This window comes from Labeo rohita, chromosome 6, assembly GCF_022985175.1.
Source record: "Labeo rohita strain BAU-BD-2019 chromosome 6, IGBB_LRoh.1.0, whole genome shotgun sequence".
In the NCBI taxonomy this organism is placed as follows: Eukaryota; Metazoa; Chordata; class Actinopteri; order Cypriniformes; family Cyprinidae; genus Labeo; species Labeo rohita.
This window is the reverse complement of record NC_066874.1, coordinates 1,587,391-1,614,150: the sequence shown is the minus strand read 5'-3', so window position 1 is coordinate 1,614,150 and position 26,760 is coordinate 1,587,391. Positions and strand designations below refer to the sequence as shown.

The window sequence follows — 26,760 nt, the reverse complement described above, 5'->3', positions numbered from 1 at the left end:
TAAGTTAGAATTATTTAAAATGATTTATTTTAATTTTAGTCAATATTATGTAAAAGAAATATACATATAATTGCAGTGACTGCCTGCTAATCTTTAAATTAAATGGTGTGATATCATATATTGGCTTTGTATCGGCCTTAAACAGACTAATGTTGTTCAGCTAAAATAACCGGAAGCATCACATATTCAATATACAGATGCCAGCATCCGCTTCTGCATTAAAAATAAGTGGCTGACTAATATATCGGCTGATAATTGGCATTTTTATTTTATTTTTTATTTATTTTTTTCTAATCAGATAAGTTGTGTAAGCAGGACTTTTATTTTGAATCAAGAAGTTATAAGTTAGAATTATTTACATATATTTATTTGTTTATCAATTTTAGTCAATATTATGTAAAAGAAATGTAAGCAAACCTTTAAATTAAATAGTGTGATATCATATATTGGCTTTATATCGGCCATAAACAGACTAATTTTGTGCAGCTAAAATAACTGGAAGCATCACATATTCAAGATACAGATGCCAGTGTCCAATCCTGCATCAAAAATAAGTGCTTGACTGATATATCAGCCGATAATTGGCATTTTTATTTGCCCGATAATTTTTTTCGAATAGGATAAGTGTTGTAAGCAGGACTTTTATTCTGAATCAGTAAGTTACAAGTTATAATAAAAGAAGTCAGAAATATAATGTTTTTTTTTTTTATAACTGTTTAAATTATTTTTGTCATCAATTTAATTAATTTTTAAAAATATATATATATATATATTTTCATTTTAGTCAATATTATATAAAATAAATATACATTTAACTGCAATGACTGCTAATCTTTAAATTAAATTGTGATATCATATATCAACTTTATATAAGCCATAAACAGGCAAAATTTGTACAGCTAAAATAACTGGAAGCATCACATATTCAAGATGTCAGTGTTCGCTTGTGCATTAATAGTAAATGGTTGACTGATATATCAGCTGATAATTGGCATTTTTATTTGCCCGATATTTTTTTCTAATCGGGCAAGTGTCGTAAGCACTTTTATTTTGAATGAAGAATTCATAAGTTAGAATAAAAGTTAGAAACACTGATTTGTATTTCTAACTACATTTTTAAAAACTGTTTTATTTTTGTCAATTTAATTCATTTTTAAATTATTTATTTTAATTTTAGTAAATATTATATTAAAGAAATATACATTTAATTACAGTGACTGCCAACCTCTAAATTAAATTGTGTGATATCATATATATCATATCATATATTGATGGCCGATATATCGGCTTTATATGGGCCATCAAAAACTATATCGGTTGACCACTGCTCCCATACATACTCTTAGCTGCTTGTTTTATAATAAATTGCCTTCAGAAAGCACCTCAAATTTGTTTTTCTCTGTCTTTTGAGAGTTAGTTAATTAGTTAGCATCAAGAAGTCAACCGGCTCGTTCTAACCAGGCACAACACCTCAAAGCGACAAGATACTAAAAGCAATTTCTTCCATATTAATTCTTTACACACAGACCATTTCTGTAGCTCCACACGACTAAATATTACCCGTCAATTTTTGAAAAATTAACTGCTGTGATTGCTTTTTCACCTTTAGTGAAAAGTGCCAAGTTACTTGACGGCGTAAACGGCTTTATGTCATGCCTGGTTAAGAGTGTTTTAGATGGTCGATGGTGGCGAGTGTCTGGCGGTGTTGAACCCCGACTAATCCCGCTGATCTGGAGCGTCGCAGCGGAGGGCACGTCTGGGCACGAGGAACCCGTCTTGAGCTCCTTCCGTCTGGGTTTACCGCGCTAGACGATTCAGTCTGGTCAAATCAACAACAGATGGACGAGCCAACTGGGCCCACACACACACACACACACACACTGCGGTCTGAACTCACAGTAAAGTCATCCAGCCTCCTCTCTCTGTGTAATAATGTTGTTAATTATGGCACCATACAAACGACTGCGGCGTCTGTGAGTGGATTCCTCCGTTGAGCTTTTCTGGTCTTGAGTGTCAATAGCAGGTGTTTGTTTGTCCTCTTTTACCACACGCCCTGAATTCAGTGTCAAACATAAAGCAAAATGAATATAAACATTGATTTTGTTGCATAATGTGTCATCAGACTCTAATCCTGAGGGGTGATTTAAGCTTTGCTGTTTTTAGATGTTAAACTTCCTGTAAGCTCAGGATTGATCTACTGACCCACTGACCTGTTGACCTCTACGACCTCAACAGATGATAGTTTATAGAGACACTGGATCTCTCTCTCTCTCTCTTGCTTGTTTCTGTCTTGCTCACTCTTTCTAATAATAATTTTCAGTAATAGTCAGTGGTGCTGGTTGAATGCTTGTACTCAGTTTAAATCACTGTTATTAGTGGTGTTTTCTATTGCATTGCACTGCATCATGTTTGCTGAACAAATTTTGGGGTGCTGATTCCAAAAATACTGTCTGTTTAGAAAACACATCACACTTTCACACATATGTTTCTATGTTATAATACAATGCTTTCGACAACCGTTTGTATGGTGAAGATATCTCGAAATGTTCTTCAAGCAGCAGAAAAACCAAGTTAAAGATTGTAAGTTAAATAATACATTTTGAATACTTTTTGTCATTAAAACTATTGACAATTATTCTGCTTTTTGTTATTTTGATGTGCATTAAAACTGATTTTTTATATACAGTTTAGGTCAAAAGTTTACACCCCCCTTTCAGAATCTGCAAAATGTTAATTATTTTACCTACTTAGGCAGTTTAACTGTTCAAAAAACAGCTGTGGATCATTCAGGTAACAACACAGTATTAAGAATTAAGAAAGGGTTAATCTCTTATTTTCACTTGTGGACTATATGTAAACATCTTTTATATGAAATGTCTTATTTAGGTCAGTACTAAGTAAACAATAACATGCATTTTGTTTGATCCCTCTTATTTTGGTGGAATAATTAGCATTTTGTAGTTTCTGAAAGGGGGGGGGGGGGGTGTAAACTTTTGACCTCAACTGTGTATTACATCATGTCTGGATTGCATAAACCAATTCCAAAAATCAAGTATTTATTACAAGTTATGTATATTAAATATTTTTTTAGTGTTTAAGTGCTGACATTTTAAAAGTGTTTTATTTTTTTAATTAATTAATTGTGTGTTTTTTTTTTTTTTTTTTGTTTTTTTCCTCTTAATCAACTCAAAAACCCACTGCAGTTAAGCCCATTAGGCCCAGTCTGGCAAACTTTGGATTAATGATTTTTTTTTTTAATGCATTTTATGATGTTGATACCAAAAACGTGACTATATTTTCTTTCTCTTTGCTTTTTTTATATCAATACGGTACATTTAATTGCAAGTTTAAAACAAGTTAGACAAAAAGAAATCTAAAAAGTAGTCAAAATACATTAAGTACATTAATAATTAATATTAAACTTGTTTGTACTCAAAGCATGTGTGTTTTTTTTTATTATTATTATTATTATTATTTTTTTTTTTTATTATTTATATTATTTATAATTCGAATGTTTGTTTTATTATCAGGCAGGAGAAATTTTATTCAGCTGTGGCTCAGACACTATAGCATGCCACTGCCGACACCAAGGTCATGGGTGCAGTTCCCAGGGAATGCATCGACTGCACAAAAGCATCCGCCAAATGCATCAATGTAAATGTAAAATGCATCAAAACGAAATGACTGCGCACTAGTAAGAGTGACATTTGACTTAATAAAACAGTAGAAATAGACAGTTATAATAAAAAATGTATGATTCATGCGTTCTGGGAATACAGCGGGTTGTAGTTACGGGTCTGGATCAAAGCACACAGAGGAATTCGGTATTATCGCTCCTCTTACATGCAGTTCAAAGAGTTGGCTGTGATCGGAGCTGCGGAGGTTAATTACACACACGCGTGTGCACATAGCAGCACTGCTGGTTCTTGCGTGTGTTTTGCTGAGCTCTACACGTCTGTAATTAGTGTCTCAGCGTGAGATCTGGCTAAGAACACACACACACATACAGACACGCTCCGTCGTGAACACACCGATCCACTCTGACATGTTTGCTTTTGAATGATTATTGATTATATTACTCTGATTCATCAGTGTAGATTAGGCAGTGATGGATTATTACAGATGGCGACGTGTACGTTATGACAATCAGCATCTGTTCGTCTTATTTTGCAGTTTTTGTGTATGATGTGCATTGAGCGGTTTTTAATTTGTTATACACTACCATTAGGGCTACACAATTAATCGAATGTCTGATTGTGATCACAATTACAGATGTAAAAGTATGTAATTGTTCAAAGGCACAATAAAAAACAAAAAAACAAAAATAAAACAATTCACTTCAGAGAGTGTGTGAAGTGTTCCTACAGGTTATCTTAAGGTTTGTTTTTTTTTCTCTCGTTGTTTTAATTTTTACATTTTTGCTTTTTTTTTTTTTTTTATTTTTTTTTTTTTAAGAAACTACATATAAAAATATGGAATTCAGTTGCTTCCATCAATGGTATAAAGCTATTCAAAACATTCAGTGTAAATTGTGATGATCACAATTACAATTTTAAGGTCATAATCAACAATTATTATTTTTGTCATAATCGTGCAGCCCTAACTACCATTCTAAAGTCTGGAGTTAGTAATTTCTTTCTTCTTTTTTTTATTTATTATTATTATTATTATTATTATTATTATTATTATTAATATTATTATTATTATTCTTAAAAAAAAAAAAAAAAGAAATTAATGAATTAATTAATGCTTTCATTCATCAAGGATACCTTTAATTGATCAAAAGTGACAGTTAAGGCATTTACAATGTTACAAAAGATTCCTTTTTCAAATGTATGCTGTTCTTTCGAACATTCTATTCATCAAAGAATCCTGAAAAATACAATGTATCATTGTTTCCACAAAAATATTTGGCAGCAGAACTGTTTTCAAAATTGATAATAATCAGAAATGTTTGTTGAGCAGCAAATCAGCATATTAGAATAATTACTGAAAGATCATGTGACACATAATGATATGATAATGATGCTGAAAATTCAGCTTTGATTACAGAAATAAATTACATTTTAAAATATATTCAAATGGAAAACGGCTATTTTAGTTTGTAAAAATATTTGACAATTTTTACTGTGTTTTTGCCTTGGAGAGCAGAAGAGAACCGAACCAATTACAGGTTTTACTGAAACTGATGTTTTAAATGGTAATATGATGTCAGTACAGTTCAAATGTCAGTGTGGTTTGACTGGCTTCTTAGCCGAATATTGTAAAAGTGGAAAGATTTGAACCATGATGACCTGAGATGGAAGCACTTTGTTCTTTGGAAGTCTAATTGAAACTCTGAAGAGAAATAGTATGGTTTTTATGCCTCCTGGCAATGAACGACTAAGAGTATTCAGTTTCAATATTGACGGAGTATCGTAAGTGCAAGTTCACCAAAATAATACTTAAGTGTAGTAATGAAGTACAATTACTGCAGTATTGGATCTCTGACAGCTGTCAGGTTCATTGTGCTCTGCCGATTATGTTTCATGATGTAGGATGTAAATTCAATTACAGTCTCCATGAACTAGAGGAGCTTTAAGAGGATCTCATGCAGAAGAATGAATGAGAAGATCATCTCCGTTAATGCTCCGTTTCTTTTCATTCACGGTAGCGTCTCTGCGCCAGCGCTGATGGTGTTCGTGCTGATTGACACACGCACACACACTCAAAAATAGTTCATAGATACTCAACGCTGCCAGTCATGCAGGTTTTAAGTCTATAAATTCAGTCTAAAGGCTTGTTTGCACTAAGAATGCAATGCATTTAAATGCTCCAGCTTTTTAAAGTGAGTGTGTAGTGTCACCACAGCTGTAGACGGCTGTCTCTGTCTCTGTCTCTGTCTCTGTGTGTGTGTAAATGTGTGCACAACTGTCACATGGTGATCATATGCCACTGGATGCTCCCGTTTGAACATTCCCACGGTCATGTCCTAAACATACACTCGGATGCCTCAAGACCATCTCACAAAGAGCCCAGTGTTCATCACCTCACACACACACACACACACACACTCAGACATGAGGACGAGCACAAAGACACATCTGTCTGTCTATCTGTGAGTGTGTGTTTGTGTGTTGTGTTGTTTCAGGCTTAGTATCAAATAGGGTGAAAGTCAGACTAACCACACATTTTCTCTTTGACCTTTAAATATATTCAGTTTTTCTGTCTGTGGTCAGAGAGTGAGACAGGACAGGACGGGTGAGTTATGGAGAGAGAAAGCTTGTCATCTTTTCAGATGTGCTGAAATATTCATGACGTGCCGCTCGGACGGACGGCCTCTGAGAGCTTTTACATCACGCACACACTCAAAGAGTTATACTTGGGTGACACTTGAGGTGTTTTTTTGTGCTGTAGGTGTGTGAAATCTAACAATAACAACATGTTTGTGTGACTTTCTGTCTGAGCAGGTCACATGATCTTCAGCGGTGAGATGTTATGTGAATGAAGGTTTATTCACGGATGGTGTGGATAATTTATATGTATTAGACACATGCGCAAGTTGTGTCCTACAATATATATATATATATATATTTTTTTATTGTACTATCCGTTTCCTCCCTCTATTTTTTTTTTTTTTACCCCCTTTTGCACTGGATCACGTCGCATGATTTCATGCACAGAATTAGAGTTTCACAGAATTTAGGAGGTTAATCAGCCTCCTTTGAAGTCCTTACTGAGATTTACGTTTTTCAGTAATTAACACATTTTCATATTCACAGTTCTCTGGTGTTGGTTAATGGTCAAATGACATACAGGTAAACAAAGCAAATATTTAATTATTTTTATTTGAATTTTTGTATGCTTCTTTTTTTAATTAATTTAATTAATATTACATTTTTGTGATTTAATTAATTACTAGCTTTTCAACAAACGTTTGCATGTTTATAGTTCTCTGATGTTGGTTAATGATCATGTGAGACAGGCAGACAAATCAAATGTTTTTTTTGTTTTGTTTTTTTTTAACAAGGCCTTATAATTTAATTTTTTATTTTAAAATTCATTTTAATGTTTACGTTTTAATAGTTGATCTATTTTTGGTCTCACAAAACCCTGCATTTAATAAATAATAAATTGTAATAAATGGATTTTTGATTTTGCTAGTATTTTTCTGAAAAAAGATAGACGTATAATGATGAAAGCCAAAATATTAAATGTCATGGATGAATATTTACTGAGTAATCCACTATTTTGTAGAGGGAGGTCAAAATGGCAGTTTTCACCTTAGATTCAGAGCCAAATTAGAGGGGGTAAAAATTACTTCAGAAAGATGGCAGCATCATTATTTTATTTTTCCACAGAGTTTGTTAGTTTTATTAGTCAAATCTGTTGACTTCAGTGATCTTTGTTACATTATGTGCGAATAGTGACCGTTCAAAAATGGGGAAACGGCACTTTTCAAGTTATTTTCCGAAGTCTGCATGCCTGTAACTCAAGAAGTATTAAAGATATATTAATGCCCTTTTAGATATTGGGTCTTTTCGAACTTTCCTTTTGGCGTCTTTATTTTTTAATGTCCTATGAGATTTGGTTCCAGAGATATTGAAATTTCAATATGGCTCCAGGAGTAAACCATTAAAATGTACACATCTCCAGTGGTCAAAAAAAACAAATGTGGGTCAGTTTGAAAAAAATATGTAATTTCTTTTAAAGAGGAATGTCTGAAGAACAATGTTGAAACTAGAGATGTACGTCGTTTCCTTCTGTCAAGACAAATGCATTGAACATACCTGCCTGAGTGCCATAAATATTTTTTCCAAAGTGCGCGTGCCTGTAACTCAAGAAGTATTAAAGATATTGCAATATGATTTAAGATTCTAGTTCTTCATGAACCTTTCTTTTGGAATCTTAATTTTCAAGGCCCTACATCAGTCAGGTCCAGAGATATGGGAATCTCAATGAGGCTCCATGTCCAGATTGTTGAATATTACTCATTTTCAGTGGTCGAAAACCAAATGTTGGTCACTTTGTATACAGCTAAGACTTGTTTTATTAAAAAAAAAAAAACAATGTCCGAAGAAGAAATAATGTTGAAATTAGAACTGTATCTATCAAAACATGGTCACCATTCAAAAAAATGTTTCAACTGTTCAACATTCACCAATTTTTGAATGGTCACCATTGGCACATAATGCAACACAGATTGCAAAAGTCAGCAGATTTGACTAATAGAACTACCAATCTCTGTGTAAAAATAACATTATGATGCTGCCATCTTTCTGAAGTCATTTTCACCCCCCGTAATTTGACTGTGAATCTCAGGTAAAAATGGCCATTTTGACCTCCCTCTACAAAATAGTGGATTACTCAGTAAATATTCATCTGTGACATTTACTGTTTTGGCTTTCACCACTTTACATGTCTATCTTGCCTCAGAAAAAAATATTATAATAATATTAGCAAAATCAAAAATTTGAGCCAGGGAAGTTTTTGAAATTTGGTTGATTTGACATGGAATGACTCAAATGTATTAATGAATAATATTTTTATACAGTTCTGTGTAATACATTCTTAATTTTGGTCAGTTTCAGCACTTAAATATTTTGAAATAGTGACAGTTTACCATGCAAACATTGTGCAACTGGATGCACATGCATGAAACTGATTTACTGATTTACTTTCATTTGTATCTGTCTACTAAATAGTAATGAATGCATGTGATAATGTACAGTCAGGGGAGGAAAAGATGATTCTAATTAGGGTTTTGTTTGAAATAATGACCAGCTGATTATGTTTTCCCAGTTTCACTTTTAAAGGAGTAGTTCACTTCCAAAACAAAAAATGATAGATCATGTACTCATCCCATTGTCATCCAAGATGTTCATGCCTTTCTTTCTCGTAAAGAAATTGTTTTTTGAGGAAAACATTTCAGGAATTATCTCCATATAGTGGACTTCAACGTGATGACCGATAGTTTTGCTAGATAAGACCCTTCTTCCTTGTCCGGGACCGTTTAGAGCCCTTTGAAGCTTCATTTAAACTGCATTATGGACATTCAACTTGCGGACACCATTGAAGTCCACTATATGGAGACAATTCCTGAAATGTTTTCCTCAAAAAACATAATTTCTTTACGAATGAAGAAAGAAAGACATGAACATCTTGGGTGACAACCAGGAGTACATTCTCTGTAAATTTTTGTTCTGGAAGTGAACTTCTCCTTTAAAATATACCATCTTTTCTTCCTGCAGCACTATAACATTTAACTTTGTGTTCTTTGCATAAAGCCAAAGGTTCATCTGTTACATCTAGATAGGAAACATCTCCTCATATACGTTGTTTTGTCTAGTAGGATGCACCTGTGCACATTTGTCCATCCTAAATAAGCCACTCTGTGTGTTTTTTCATCATTTTGTTTCTATGGTAACTTCAGGGGATCTTATGTTGACTTCAGCCTCTTCAAGTGAAATGAAATCACATCTTACACACACACACAAACGCGCACAAAGAAACACAGTTGCCTCAATAACACACACACTGCATGTAAAGATTTTCCCAGCTCTTCTGACATTTTAATCAGTATTTGTGTGTCAAGGTGTTTCTCTGAGGTGTGTGTGTGTTATTGTAATAGTGTCAGAATGAAGCTGGTGACGCGTGTAAGGCTACAGAAGTGCAGCGACTGCAGCTTTACCAGCTAGTTAATTAGCTGCGTGTGTGTGTGTGGAAATCGGGGTTTAGTGGGAAAATGCCGCAGCAGTAAAGCATGCCCTGCTTTATTAGACCCTCACCAGCTTTGTTTTTTACTGTGTGTGTCTCGTGGGGCCGCTAGCGCTGCAATCACACTCAGTTCTCTCTGAACGCAAAGCCTTATTAAACTCAGAGCTGAACCTGAGCTGTTTTTCACGTGAAGCGCGTGTGATGGTGAACACGCGTGGTGAAAAGCGAGCGCTGTGCCGTACCTGCAGTCCTGGAACGCCTCCCCTCACTGACTGTAATCATAATGAATGTGTCTCGCCCAGCGAGAGGTTTATGTTTCAGGATTAACCTTAATTAAATATTAATGCATGAGTGTGTGTGTTACTGAGCTCCACCTCAGACCAATCAATATCTGCATCTGAAACCGGAACCACAGTCACAGGATTACGGCCCAGCCTTTATATTTCTGAATGATGCCTGGTTGGTTCTCACGTATTACAGAGGATGTGCATTACTGCACTTTTACCACAATTAATACAATTCATGAGTGACTCTTAAGAGGTCAAATTGGCATGAAAAAATTTAACAGATAAAATAGATTTGTTTGTTGCCATGCAGTTGCCATAAGTGTTTTTGAGCATTCTGCTATGTGGTTGCTAGAGTATTGTGGGTGTTGTTGCTTTGCAAATGCTGCAATGTGTAGTTATTTTGTGTGTTTCTGTGTGGTTGTTAGGGTATTGTGGACGGTTGTTAGTTTGTTGCTATGCGGTTAAGGTTTAAAAGAGTTTATTATTGTTACTATGTGGTTGCTAGAGTATTGTGGATAGTTGTTTGTTTGTTACTATGCGGTTAAGGTGTAAACATGTTATTGTGGATAGTTAGTTTGTTGCTATGCAGTTAAATGTAACAGTGCTTTTTAGGGTGTTGCTATATGGTTGCCAGGGTATTGTGAATGGTTTTTAATTCGTTGCTATGCAGTTAAGGTGTATACTTTTTTTTTTTTTTTTAAAGAGTTGTGGTTGCTAGGGTATTGTGGATAGTTGTTGATTTGTTGCTGTGCAGTTACGGTGTCTAAGTGTAAGTGTGTTGCTGTGTGTTTTCAACTGTTAAGTTGTTTTTTGGTGTGTTGCTATGTGGTTGCTAGGGTATTGTTGATAGTTGTTAGTTTGTTGCTATTCAGATAAGGTGTATAAGTGTTAGTGTGTTGCTATGTGGTTGCTAGGGTATTGTGGACGATTGTTAGTTTGTTGCAACGCGGTTAGGGTGTAAAAGTGTATTTAGTGTGTTGCAGAGCAGTTGCAAGAGTGTTGTGGATGGTCAGTTTGTTGCTATGCAGTTAAGGTGTAACGGTGCTTTTTAGGGTGCTACTATGTCGTTGCTAGGGTATTGTGGATGGTGGTTAGTTTGCTGCTATACAGTTAAGTTATATAAGTGTTGGTGTGTTGCTGTGTGGTTCCTAGGGAATTGTGGATGGATGCAAGTTTGTTGCTATGTGGTTAAGTTGATTAAGTGTTTTTTGGTGTGTTGCTGTGTGGTTGCTGGGGTGTTGTTGATGGTTTTTAATTTGTTGCTATGCAGTTAAGGTGTACAAGTGTTAGTGTGTTGCTAAAAATGTTTTTTTAGTGTTTTTCTGTGTGGTTGTTAGGGTATTGTGGATGGTTCTTAGTTTGTTGCTATGCAGTTAAGGTGTAAAAATGTTTTTTAGTGTTTTTCTGTGTGGTTGCTAGGGTATTGTGGACAGTTGTTAATTTGTTGCTATGCGGATAAGGTGTATACATGTTTTTTAGTATTTTTCTATAGGGTTGCTAGGGTTTTGTGGATGCTTGTTAGTTTGTTGCTATGCGGTTAAGGTGTAAAAATGTTTTTTAGTATTTTTCTGTGGGGTTGCCGGGGTGTTGTGGATGTATGCATGGTTTTAGAGTGTTGCTATGTGGTTGCTATGGCATTGTGGACTGTTAGTTTGTTGCCATGCAGTAAAGGTGTATAAGTGTTTTTAGTGTTGCTATGTGGTTGTGTACTGACCCAAGTCTCTGATATTCTCTACATGTGTGTTAATATATGAAGTCAGCTGATGTGCTCCAGCAGCTCCAAATGCGGCTCATGAAGTGTTATTTTAGGGTCAGAATGATGAGTTTTGTAAAGTGCTGAGGACGTTGAGTTGCTCGTTCAGATGAAGTACACTCATGTAGTCCATTGACGCGAGTGACTGAGTGTCTCTCTGCGTTTGAGAGCGCAGTATATCACGTGAAGGACTGTATAAGCGCGCTCAGCGTGCTCAAACATTGTGCGTGGGGCTCATTTTTCTGGTGTGATTCTGGAGGCTCTGCTGGCGATGGATGTGCTCTGAGTGTTCGTTCGCTGCCGCTGACTGAATGTTAAATCCATAGTTTGATTAGAGAGCCGTGTCTGCGCTGGCAGCCCAACGGAGCCGTACATCAGGGCCAAAAGAGCCATCTGACGGAGCGCAGCGGTCAAGGCCACCCGAGAACGAGTTCAGTCAGGGATAAAAGAGGATTTACTGTGTGTGTGTGTGTGTGTGTGTCATTTGGGCTTGATTGTTCATCTCGCCCTGTTTAAGGAGTAACCCATAGAAAAGAGGAGTGTGAAAAATAGGGATGTGTGGCACGACTGATTTCACTCACGTTTACACAGTTGTAGTCTAAAAGAAAAGTTTGCGTGTGCACCATGAGAAATAAAGCTTGTTTCAGTATTCAATGAAGGTGTAAATAAATGCAGTGTTGAGGAGAAATATGCAGTGCCGCAATCACAGTCATTGTTATCCGGGTTGGATTGTTTCTAAAAGGAATGGAGAAGAACAGTAATTTGCTTTCTTTGTAGTTTTGATAGCAGTTGGGTGAGGAAAAACAAGGATGTTTATGTTTTGGATGTGATGGAAACTATGTGCCTCAACACCTCAGAGAAAACTAGTCCCATCTGAATATAGTCCAGTGTTGATATTGGTAACCAAAACTTAACTTAAAACTATCAAAAACAACAACAACTAAAAAGCTAAAACTAGTATGTATTTGTATATTCTAAACCACAAATGCGATTTGATGGCATATATTGAATCAGTTCGATGTATTGAGCTGCATGATTTGACCAAAAAATTGAATGGTTTTCTGATATAAATTGTGATTGCGAATGTAAATATTTTTTATTTTTATTTTATTTTGTTTTATTTTATTTTATTTCATTTCATTTCATTTCATTTTATTTCATTTGTAGGTTGCAGGTTTACGTGCTTTACTTGTAGGGCTTCACAATTTGACCAAAAGCTTGTGATTTATTTGTCAATGCTATAAAACAATGACAAAAAATATTTTTATTATTATTATTACCTACCAAAACTTTACCTAAAGCTATGAATCAGGTTTGTTAATTTAAATAAATCTGAAATAAAATATAAATATGATTAAAATTTCAAAAAAAGAAAAAAACAATTACATACTAAAATTTCAAAAACTAAACCTGGACTTAAAATAATAAAGATAAATAAATAAATAAAATGACAAAAGCACTTAAATGACTAAAATGTAAACTAAAAATGAAATCTGTTAATATTAAAAATCAAATTCAAAGTGTTAATAATGCAGTAAACCCCAAGAAGCCGTGGTTTACAGTGAATTTATAATAGTTGTTAGGCATGGCGAGAAGTGTTTTAAATTCACTGTAAACCACGGCTTCACGGGGCTTATTGCTTTTATAAAACGGTTATTCCACATAGCAAATAAATATAATGTTATTAATAAAAACATTATTATTCCGCCAAACAATGTAGTTTCTCAGAAACAGTTGTGGTTGCAACAAAGTGGTTGCTGAGCAACTCACAAATGTAAACAAAGGTGTATGTGTGTAGAGTAATTAACAACAGCTTCGAATGTGGCTCAACCAATCAGAATCAAGAACCGGCTCTTGTCCACATAGTAATAGTTCAAACACTGTGTGTGTGTGTGAGAGTGTGCAGTTAAGACGGGTCCCTCAAACACACTCTTGACTTCTGTCATAATTACTCTGTGTGTGTGTGTGTGTGTGTGTGTGTGTGTGTGTGTGATGGTGTGTGTGTGTGATGGTGTGTGTGCATTGTGCTGTTTAGTGGGCCAATAGCTGCAGATGGAGGCTGTGTGTGTGTGTGTGTGTGTGTGTGTGTGTGTATGTGTGTGTGTGTTGGATGAATGGATTTTCAATTGCTCTGCTCTTAGCAGAAAAGGCTTGTAATAGTTTGTGGCCCTCCATCAGGCGAGGTCAAACCCCTCGGCGGCGGCGAACACGTGTGTGATTATTACAATCACCGGCTCTGTGAAACATGAAGCACACTACAGCACAATGAATGCCATGATAATCATGTCAAATAGCAGTCACATGACCTCATCATGTCAATATGGAATCAAAACTGACCCTATTTGCTTTTTTAATTCACATTTTTTGCTTTATTTATGCCAAAGAATAATGTGCAGAGACACTTTTAACCTTCCAATCAATTCCTGATGGATAAAATCAAATCATGCTCTGCTGAGTGACGGGGCCACATGTAGAGACCAATGAATATGTAAATGAAGCTGAATGAAATCAGCTAGTGGTTTTAGACACTTGATGCCACATTTAACAAACACCGCTAGTAAAAAGGGGCTTTTTAATACAGAATTGCTGTGTTTGATTGTAGGGTTGCACAATTTAATTTAATTTAATTTAATTTAATTTAATTTAATTTTTACTATTGATGATGATAATAATAATAGTAATAGTCATGAATAAAATATTTTTTCAATAAAATATTTTAATAAAAATATTAAGCAAAATAAATATTTCTGTCGTAATTTCACAGTAAAATAAAAACAAATAATAAGAAGAAAATAAAATAATAACAGCAATAATAATAATAAATATTTTTAAATAATATTTTAATGTGGTTATTATTAAAAGTATTTTTGCAAAATAAGTATTTCTTTTGTAATATTATTGTAATTTTTGACTGAAAATAGAAAATGAAGAATAAATGACGAGTTCATTATATGACTAATTTTATTTTACTATTGATGATGATGATGATGATAATAATAATAGTCATTAATAAAATATTTTTTCAATAAAATATTTTAATAAAAATATTAAGCAAAATGAATATTTCTCTTGTCATATTAATCTCACTGTAAAATAAAAAATATATAATAAGAAAATAAAATAAAATATAATAACAACAATAATAACAAATATTTTTAAATAATATTATTTTAATGTGATTATTATTATTAAAAGTATTTAGCAAAATAAGTATTTCTATTGTAATATTATTATTATTGTCATTTTGACTTAAAAATAGAAATGAATGAAGAGTTCATTTACAAAGACAGGTCAAATTTTCACAGTTTTCAAAAATCAGTAATTGTCTTTCTAATGCATATGTTTGGTTGAGTTTAGAGGCGTTAAATTTTCCTCCTGCAAATGTTTTTCATGTCTTTTACATCTGTCCATTGGGACCAGTGCTTTACTGATGCCTCATTTGTCTCAGGAGAGGAGAAAACATCGATCAGAGTTCAGCAGCAGACTAAACTATTGAGAGACGGTGGAAAACAAGCGTTTCTGTTGTTCATAAAGCAAACAGGGTTGAGAGGGCCTGTAAACACCCCGAGGAGAGAGACCTCGTCCTCTTGTGCCGGATTCACGCTCCGGTCTGAGCGTTTCTCTCTCAGAGGAGCACTAAGAACGAATGTAGGGAACAGTGTGAGAGACGAACTGCTAAACCATGCTAACAGACATCTCACAGCAGCTAAATGAAGACTCCTCTCTGTGTGTGTCTGTATTGTCTCGGTATAATGAAGTGAGACAGGTCATCTGCTCTGCTGGAGTGTGTGTGTGTGTGTGTGTGTGTGATGGAGGAGTTCATACATACAACCATCTGCTGTCAATCTGCACATGCTCAAACACATGCAATAGCGGAAATGTGGGATTAAGTATGTTGTACTTTAATGTTTTAATGCAGGGATTTCTGAAACTCCTTCAGTTAACATATTTACTTGAAGAATCTTCTGGGGTCGTTTATGCATATTTATCCAATATAAGCATATTCATGTTTGTGGTTCTCTGATGTTAGTGACCACATGAGATGAAGGTAAACAAATAAAATATTAAATGTTTTTTTAGGAAGTGTTTTTATTACTAGTTATTAAAATATTATTTTTATTTAGTAATATTACATATTGCAGGATTACTATTGTATAATTTCACTGCTTTACATAGAAAACATTAAAATTAATCATAATAATCAAAAATTAATTGCAACGGATGCATTAAGAAATACAGTTGAGGTCAAAAGTTTGCATACACCTTACAATTTTGAGATTCATCTTTTCACACTGAGGACAACTGAGGGACTCATATGCAACTATTACAGAAGGTTCAAACGCTCACTGATGCTCCAGAAGGAAAAAACAATGCATTAAGAGCCGGGGGTGAAAACTTTTGGAATTTGAAGATCAGGGTAACTTATTTTGTCTTCTGGGAAGCATGTAAGTATCTTCTGTAGCCTCTGAAGGGCAGTACTAAATGAAAAAATAGGATATTTAGGCAAAATAAGAAAAATGTACACGTCTTCATTCTGTTCAAAAGTTTTCAACCCCGGCTCTTAATGCATTGTTTTTCCTTCTGGAGCATCAGTGAGTGTTTGAACCTTCTGTAATAGTTGCATATGAGTCCCTCAGTTGTCCTCAGTGTGAAAAGATGGATCTCAAAATCATAGAGTCATTGTTGGAAAGGGTTCAAATACACAAAAATGCTGAAAAACCAAAGAATCTGTGGGACCTGAAAGATTTTTCTGAAGAACAGCAGGCAGTTTAACGGTTCAGGACAAGCAAGGGACTCATGAACAACTATCACTAAACAAATGCACAGCTGTGGATCATTCAACAAGCCAGTATTAAGAATCAAGTGTATGTAAACACTTGGTGTAATTTTTATAAACTGAATTATTATTTTATCTTGTGGACTATATAAATGTCTTTCATGTGAAATATCTTATTCAGGTCAGTACTAAAAAAAAAAAAAATAATAAGCATTTTGTGTGATCCCTCTTATTTTGGTAAAATAATTAACATTTTGCAGATTCTGCAAAGTGTATGTAAACTTTTGACCTCAACTGTAAATAATAACGAGATAAAAATAAAGCAAAGAATAAAAATCAATTAAAAAGTGATTTAAATAAATTGAAATATGAAAAAATAATAATAATAACAATAATATTTAAGATTACAGTACTAACATTTTAGTGTTGGCCTTAAAGCTTTTCTTTTGTTGGAAACAGACTGCTTTATAAGTGTGTGAAAATAAAAATAAAAACTGTCATTACTCATTGTAATGTTGTTTCAAACCTGAAAGTCTTTGTCTTTCTTTTCTGTGGAGCACAAAAGGAGAAGTTGCTTTGTCAAACTTCAAAAATCACCATTGAAGCCTCATAACGGTTGTTCATATGACTCATTTGCATTATATTCCAGTCTTCTGGAAGCGTATGATGCTTTATGTGAGAAACTACACACAATTTAATTATTTTTCACTGGAAGCAAGAATTCTGTACTGCTGTTCTGATTTTTTTTATTACTTTTGTTTGGAGCATAACAGCCCCCGGTCACCGTATCCTTTCATTAAATGCAGAAGAGCAGGCTGAATGACTGATTTTGTGTTCTGTAGAGGAAAATCAAGCAGGTTTGGATCAACATGAGAATGAGGAAAGGATGACAGGATTTCATTTTTGAGTGAACCATCCTTTTAATCTTTTGCATGTGTGCTGATGCCAAAAATAAGCATGTCCTCATTTAGGCTGTTAATTAGCTAATAGAAACTGTTGCCAGGAGACGGATGTCTTATTAGGAAAGCGCGATGAATCCCCAGAGGACACACAATAACACTCTGTGTCTGCATTGTATCGTATTTACTGTATCTGCCTGTGTTACCAATGCAGTGCTCTCAAAATACTGTCTGATTAGTTAGTACTGTCTGTGTGTGTGTGTTTAAGAACATGGTTTAATGCAAACACACTATCTATCTGTGTGTGTGTGTGTGTGTGTGTCGGTCAGTAATTGCTCTGTCAGTCACGGGCGTTTCTGCTGTGTAATTGTGGCGTGTATTAGCTGTGATCTTCTGCTGTACTCCAGCTAATCATTTTGATTGATCTGTTCATCGGCCGTGTTCTGCCGCGATCAGCGCTTTAACGCTTCAGGAGGGGTTACCATAGCAACCTGTTGGAGTAGATGCACACGCACACACACACACACACCTGTCCCCAAACACACACTACTTGATCGTTCACATCACGTGATCATTAGTAGCATCTCAAAGACAGTGATATATGAGAGAGATCACAGCATGTTTCCTACACAGACAGCATCCTAACTGAGAGAGAAGCCCATGAATGACACGCATGTGAAGCACATGAGAGATTTGCCTCTATTGATTTCCAGTGTCACTGTTGATTCAGGAGCACATCTCTGATGCTGTCAAATGCTGCTTATGTAGGGAGGAAGTAGCCCCCCACTATAGGTATGACATGTGACCCTGGACCACAAAACCAGTCGTTAGGCAGTCATAGCAAAGGTGTATTTGTAGCAATAGCCAACAATACATTGTATGGGTCAAAATTATTGATTTTATTTTTAAGCCAAAAATCATTGGGATATTAAGTAAAGATCATGTTTCATTTAAAATATTTTGTAAATTTCCTAATGTAAATGTATCAAAACTTAATTTTTGTTTAGATTTGGACAACTTTTAAAGACAACTTAAATTTCTTTCTCTCTCTCTCTCTCTCTCTCTATATATATATATATGTATATATATATGTATGTGTATATATATGTATATATGTATATATATATATATATATATATATATATATATATATATATATATATATAAATAAATAAAAAATTGACCCTTACAACTGGTTTTGTGGTCCAGGGTCAGACATAATATAGGTATATATTATTTATTTATTTATTTTTTATTTCAATTTTATTTTTATACAGAGCAAATGGCTCCATATTTATGATTTTCCAGTCAAGGCCAATATTTAGTTTTACTTTAATAGCTCTTTATTTTTTATTTTATTTTATTTTATTTTATTTTATTTTATTTTATTTTATTTTATTTTATTTTATTTTATTTTATTTTATTTTATTTTATTTTATTTTATTTTATTTTATTTTATTTTATACAGAGCAAATGGCTCCATATGTATGATTTGCCAATCAGGGCCAATATTTAGTTTTATTTTAATAGCTCTTTAATAAATTTTATTTGATTAAACATTTTATTTTATGTTATTTTGTTTTATTTTAATGTTATTTTATTGTACAAAGCAAATGGCTCCATTTGTATGATTTGGGCCAGTATTTAGTTTTACTTTTAAGTTCAATTTTATTTGATTTAAACTTAGTTTAGTTTAGTTTAGTTTTAGTTTAGTTTAGTTTAGTTTAGTTTAGTTTAGTTTAGTTTAGTTTAGTTTAGTTTAGTTTAATTTATTGATGAGGAGCATGAGGGTTAAATGCTTTGATGTATTTGTGTTGGTTTGTAATGGCGGAGCAGTCGGTGCAGAGATTTGAGAAATGCTGAAAGAGGAAATGTGCTGAACACCTGTGGAAGTGAATTAACATCTTCCTGTATATTATGAGCCACTGCTGCTCCTTCCTGTCCTCCTCTGTGTGTGTGTGTGTGTGATGGGCTGTTCTGGTCTCTGAATCCTTTGATCAGATCTCTGCCACGACTTTAAAGACATTTTATGTGGTAGTGGTTTTCTCTGGAAGACACTCCTTTCCCAGAACATCAAGTTCCCATGATTAGATATAATCCACAAAATCAATAATGAAAATAGCTGAAATAAATTTGATTATCATTATCATGTCTCTGCTCTTATTTTATAGTGTATTAAACTTTATGCCCAGCTTGCACATTTTTTTAATGAGAGCACAAGATTGATTCATTAATTATGGATTAATCCATTGCCTTATTCATTTAATTGATCTTATTAAAAGATAAATATATTTGAATTTTATTAAAGTTTAATTATTTGAAAATGTGATTGTCATTATTATAGTACCGTATTTGAACGTGTTATTTTTTAGCAAGATTTCAAAACACTGAGATGATCAAAATTGACCGTACTAACCAAATTTGTTTACTTGTTATAGATCAGGGAGTGAATGTGACTCAGATCTGATGTCTCTTGGCAGCCGAATATATTTTTACATCATCTAATTAGCGTAATTTGATAAATGCAGCCGTGAGACACGAGCGACTGAACCTCTCTGCCTTCATTGAAATGTTGTTCACTTCCTGTTTGACCCCAAGAACATCCTTCCAGACACCCCTGGAGCTCTGTTAATTACTCACACACACACACACACACACACGGATCGATAAACACTTCACTCTTAATTGGCGGCGCTGACGTTGGCTTGCGGTCGCTCTGATGAACCTCTAAACACTGGCTGTGAGTTCAGTCGCTGTTCACCGGATTCCCTTTCGACACTCTCGTCGCGTCCAGGGGTCGATGCCCCCGCTGTTACCGTGGCAACAGGCCAGACTGCAGCTGCAGCATCTGTTTCCCACCTGGTTGCCTGGCGACCACCCAGCTGTCAGCACACTGCTGCCACATGCCACAGCTGAGCGTCTGTGTGTGTGTGTGTGCGCACTGTTGCTCCACATGTTACTGTACACTCAGTGTTACTGAGACGGCAGGTTCCTTTACAGCAGTATGACTGTGAATTCACTAGTGATTTAGATTCAATTTTTTTAATTTTTTTTTTTTTTTTTTTTTTTTTTTTTAAGTATTCAATTTGATTATATTAAAAGTTGTAATATTTTAAAAATATATTTAATTTATTACTTTTTATTTAATAAAAATAAAATAATAAAAAAATATTAAAAATAATTTATTAAAATATAAAAAATAAAAATATATTTTTATTATATTTATATTTGTTCATAGTATATTTTATTTACTTATAAATATATATAATTAAGAGATAGATCATTAACTTCTGTAAACATGTTTAATATGTGTCATTATATATATATAAATTATAAATTATATTTTAAGTATAGTAAAATAAAAAAAAAACATTATTTTATATTGTAGTAATATTCTGCAATATTAGTTTTTTTTTCTGTATTTTTGATCAAATAAATGAGCATAAAAGACTTCTTTAAAAAACATTACAAGTGTTACTGATCCCAAACTTTTGAACAGCAATGTGTATCATTTTTATTCATAGTAACAATGAATCACTTTAATATTTAAACAGAGAATTTTTTTTTTTTTTTTTTTTTTTTTTTTGTCTCACTCTCCCTCTTTCTTTTTTTTTTTTTTTTTTTCTTGTTGAATTAAAGAGGAACAGGCTGGACAGATTTCTAACTTGGGCAGCTTTGTTTTTGGCTCTTAAAGCGTCTGAGATTTTTTTTTTTTTTTTTTTTTTTCTCAATGTTGGGTGGATGTGTGTGGGTGGACTCTGCAGTAATTTCAGGGGACAGGAAGTGGAATATGTCGTCGTTTAATTACGTCTGGCTTCCTTAAACACTCATTTTAGGCATCGTTGCTTTGGTAATCGCCTGCTTCTCCCTGAGGAAGACCAGTCCTCTAGTGACTGCAGATTACACACACACACACACACACACTAGCCAAATGAACACATACCATAGACAAATATTTTAATAAAACATTTAGAATTGATAAAAATGATTTATGAAGTTAAGCATAATTTAGTATTTTATTTTATTTTATTTTATTCTGTTTTCTCAAAAGGAATTCTTTAAAACAAGAAATCTTTAAAACTTATTTAAATGTGTTTTTTTTTATGTGAAAGGCTGCTAAACACAATCATGTGTATTTGTGGACCAACAGTTTGCACTATATTTGGCGCAGCTTTCACATAATGCACAAGTCTTTACATCCACACATACACACACACTTACACTCTTCCTGTGTTTGTGTTATTTGTGTCTCTGGTGTGTGTCTGGTATGAGTGTGCTGGGTGTGTGTGTTTACGGATTTTCCCACAGTATATCTGCATTGTTTACTGTGTGTGTGTTTATGACTGTGTGAATGAGTCATTCACAGACAGTTTGGGTGTTTTTGTTAATGTTTTAGTCTGATTAATATTTCATGAGAGCTGAAGGTGTTAAATTTAGCCAGCGCATGTTTAAAGTCAGTCACGTGATGTTGGCAGTCATTGTAAAACATCAGACAGCATCAGCAGTGAAAATCAGTGAAATCAGCAATACTGGACACAATTAATCAAACCCAGTGGAGGATGTTCAGCATGAGCCACTGACATCCAACCTCTGCTTAAAGCTCACAGCCATGCTGATTACAAATACAGTTAATTAGCATCATCCCACCAACATCAGACCTCATGCATCCTGAAACCATCAGAATAGGATTTTTTTTTTTAAGGCTGAAGTCTGGTGCATTTGCATGTTTTTATATTCAAGAGTTGCTCATTTAAGAACAGGCTGACCCACAGTTCCTCGTTTTATGTTGATTAGAGGTGCGCTTGTCAGAAATAGATGGTTGCATGCAGTATTTACTTTTGTAATCTCACCTCGGTTCACACGGATAAAAAAGAGCTGCATCTAAAAGAAAAGCATCTAACTGAGCAGCTTCTCTTCTCACTTGTGGTTATTGTTTAATTTATTTTAAGTAATGAAAATGAGATTTTTTTTTTTTTTGTGGTTTTAGTTTCAGTTAACAGTAATGACCCTGTGGTGTTCTTGTGACTGCACGTCTAAAGCAGACACTGGCGTGTTTCTCATCCTGTCTTGTGTTTATTTGACTTCCTATGGTCCGGGTAAGCAAAGATACGTCAGTGTCACGTCTGTCAAAGTGAGCATCATCTGGAAACCATCAGATTCGCTTTATGCATATAAACACATGAAACCTGTCACACAGCAGATTCACAAGCTCAACAAAATCATAAATGTCACAGGTTTATCTTATCTGGCTTTTGGGACGTTTTGCGTCTTGTAAACGCTCAAAGCTAGAAATTCCAGATGAAAACACAAATATTGATTAGACATTTCAGCAACTTTTCTAAAAGGGCTTGATTGCAAAGAAATCTTGAACTGGTAACCAAATCATTAATTTTGAATGTATTTGGATTGCATTGTATTTACTGTGAAATGAAACCACAAATTCATTATTTGAAATAAAATAAATCTTAAATAACCTTAATCTTATTTTATTTCAGCTAGTTGTCAAGGTAGCATTTCTCAGTTTAACTAAAAAAAAAAGTTAACGTGCTAAAATAATGAAAAATAAAACTGAGAATAAAAATAAAAACTATACAGATAGACTAGACCTACTAAACATTTTATGAAAATTAAAATGGAAAATCTAAAAATAAAAACTATATAGAAGTAGTTAAAGAAAAACAACAACAAAAATGCTACAACTTGAAAACCAAAAATATAAAAATAAAACCTAATTCAAAATATTAATAAAACATTATAACAGTGATACTAAAATAGCACTGGTGTGTTGCAGCATGATCCCAGGCGGATTATTTTAATATCTTCCTTGCATTGGCTCTGTAATGGCGATAAAACTCAATTTGATGTGTGTATTGCTCATTCACGTATGCTCAGTGTGTGTGTAAGTGATTTTATGTGGTTTGAGATGAAATGTTGGTATATTAACAGGCTCAGTGCATTACAGATACTCTATCCTCATATCCTGTTAGCCGTAGCGCAGGAGCGCGCGTTCGCAGGAGAGCGATTACCGCGTCACCGTCAGAGATGTTGCTCAGTTAATGGTGCATGTTTATTGAGAGCAATAGAAGTGATGGATGTGTTCAACATGCAAGAACAGCACCCTTACCCTCGCCAGATCATATTTACATAAGTAATAAATACTTCCCCCGGGCCTCATTACATTCATGCACTCATATATGCTCCCTGTATCTCAATGAAAAGTCTGTCATCATTCATTCGCGTGTCGATGCAAACCTGTGTGACTGTGCTTCTAATGTGGATCGCAAATAGCGAATAACAACTTCAGTTTGCTCTGTTCTTCACAGAAAGTTATGTACTGTACTCTATACTGTAAGAGTTTTAAAAATGGTTTTTAACTGAAGTCTCTTTCTGCTCACCAAAGCTGCATTTATTACGGCGGATGGAACTGCGGAATCCAATCGTAAACACGGAATTTACTAAATAATGTGGAATGTCACGGAATTTGTCAAAGTTTGAATAAATTAATCAAAAGTAGGTCATTACACTTAAATCAAACCGCAATATAAACGTATCTGTAAATATTACACCGCAAAAATACCATTTAAATGTGAATCCTTCATGTTCTGCGTGTCTCTGTTTTAATAAATGCAGCAGACGAGCGCTTTTGTTTACTACACACACTGAAACGCACGTGACGCTCGCCGTGATTTCAGCGTCTGTCGATGAAACAAACATTATTTTTTAGGGTATAATCACACAACATTTCTTCCATGTTTTAATTTTAATAGTAAATTCCCCTTTGTTTGCCAGAAAAAGTTTGCTTAATTTTCAATAATTAAAAGATAAATGAAATGAATCATTTGATAACCAGAACATTTTAAATACACAACATAGACTTTCTGAGGTTAAAAAAACCTTTCATAAGGCTATTTTAAGAATAAATTTGAATAAATCAAGTATGCATTCAAATTATTAGACATGCACATATGGTGAGAAAAAATAAAACGTTTCTTAGGGCCCTAAACATGTCATTTTTGTTAAACCTTTATTAAACTGATGTGAAATTCAATTTAATTTTCACGAAATTCAAAGTTTCATGATTTTAATTAATTAGACATGCTCTTTGATTCAAAAAATTTAATTTAACCATTAAAAAGGAGTTGAGAAAAATTAAAATGGGAAAAAATGGAATCAAGAAAAATTAAAACGGAAAAAACGGAATTTGGAAAAAAATAAAATGGATTTCAGTACAGGAAACCAGTACAAAAGTACAGGAAAAATGGTAAAATTGTGATATATTATTACAATTTCGAATAGCTGAATTCTGTGTGAATATCTGTTAAGATGTAATTTATTTCTGTGATTAAAGCTGAATTTTCAGCATCATTACTCCAGTCTTCAGTGTCACATGATCCTTCACGAATCATTCTAATATGCTGATTTGCTGCTCAAGAAACATTTCTGATTATTGTCAATGTTGAAAACAGTTGTGCTGCCCAGTATTTTTATGGAAACCATGATACATTTTATTTTTCAGGGTTCTTTGATAAATAGAAAGTTCAAAAGAGCAGTGTTTATTTTTAACTAAAGTTGTGGTGCAAATTTCTTGTTTTTCCCCTTTCTTGTCTCTGCTTGTAAAAGTCAATAGTGGTAATTGATTTGTTTGCACAGAGTTTGCAGTTTGAATAAATTATAATGATTAATAATGGAAATACTTTGACATTTGATGGAAAGTTTTCAGATGACCTTTGTAAATGACTTTTAGTTGAAGTCTGTATGTAAAGCGCTGTGTTTATAAGTGGGTTGTGTGTGGCTGGTGCAGTAAGCCCGTATGAATGTAATAGTCGCGTCAGTCTTCAATGTATGATTCAATTAGAGGCTAATGTATCTAATCCTCTTGTATTCGTATGGAGAGATTGATGCTGAATGAGGGATTTGATCCCGGTGGTGCAGGGATGGAAACGCTCTCATCCGCTCGCCGATTCTCTCCTGAGAGACGCAGACGGAGATGATTATATTTGCGGCGATTAGCACGTGCTGTTGTCGTCCTGACGCTCTGATGTCATTACTGTAATGATGTTTGTGTTTTCACATGATGAAAGCATTTGGCCGGGTGTTGTGGGATATTAATGAGATGTAAATGGTTTTGCTGTGGCTTTTGTTTTGTCAGATTCTGATTAATTCGGTGAGTCCGTCCAGACCGGCGCTGCTGTACGAGAGCGTCCCCGTGAGCGAGGGCAGTCCGGTGCTGCGGGACATGCTGTTCAGCCCCGACCTCCAGTTCATCTACGCGCTCACCGACAAACAGGTGAGCACACTGACTTCACACATGCACTTCACAATGCTGGTTTTGACTAAAAATGATCTGATTTTCAATACGGTATTGCAATTTGATGGGAAATGTGCCTAATCTCCAGGAAAATGTCAATGCAAAAATCCAGCTGGGATTGTTTGCAAAAGCTCATCATGCAACCAAACGTTTTCATGCAACCACTTCTCATCAATGCACACACTCATCTACTGTGGAAAATATGCATTTTTATTTATTAAAAGCTATGCCTGAACCAGGGTTGCCAGGTTTTCACAACAAAACCCACAAAATTGCTACTCAAAACTACCCCAAAACTAGCCCAATCACATTTAGAGGGGGTTTTTGTTTTTGGCATTTTCAGAGGATAAATGTCACGTTTTTGGCATCGCTTCAACCTGCGGACATGAAAAACAACCTGTTTTCTGCTTATCAAGGCTGCATTTATTTGATTAAAAATATATATATATAGTGACATTATTGCATTTTATTTTTTTATAAATAAATTAATAAATTAAGTAATACATACATTTTTGTTTTTTACTTTTTATAATTGCATTTTATTCATATAGTTGTTTTAATATACTTTAAAGTATAATTTATTTTTGTGATCAAATCTGAATTTACTTCATCATGAGTTGCATCATTACTCCAGTCTTCAGTATCAAATGATCCTTCAGAAATTATTCTAATATGCTGATTTATTATCAATGTTAGAAACAGTTTTGATGCTTAATAATTTTTTTTGGAACCTGTGATACTTTTTTTTCTGGGTTCTTTGAATAAAAAAATAATCTTTTGTAACGAAATACAGTACCCTTCAAAGTTTGGGATCAGTAATTTTTTTTTTCTTTCTTTCTTTTTTAAAAGAAGTTAATACTGTTATTCAGCAAGGATGTGTTTAATTGATAAAAAGTGATCGTAAAGACATATATTGTTAGGAAATATTTCTATTTTGAATAAATGCTGTTCTTGTTAACTTTTTATTCCGGTTCCAAAAAAAAATAATTAATTAATTAATTAATTAAGCAGAACATCTGTTTTCAACAATAATAATTCTA

General features: G+C 34.0%; 1 protein-coding gene across 1 annotated transcript in view; it reads left to right on the top strand.

Moving 5' to 3' along the window:
* The window catches only part of plxna1b (plexin A1b), a 142,251-nt gene that overhangs the window by 37,148 nt on the left and 78,343 nt on the right, over positions 1–26,760 (top strand). The window contains exon 4 of the mRNA XM_051112164.1: positions 25,562–25,699. Within this exon, the coding sequence (XP_050968121.1) occupies positions 25,562–25,699 (138 nt within the window). The remainder of the gene's footprint in view (positions 1–25,561; positions 25,700–26,760) is intronic.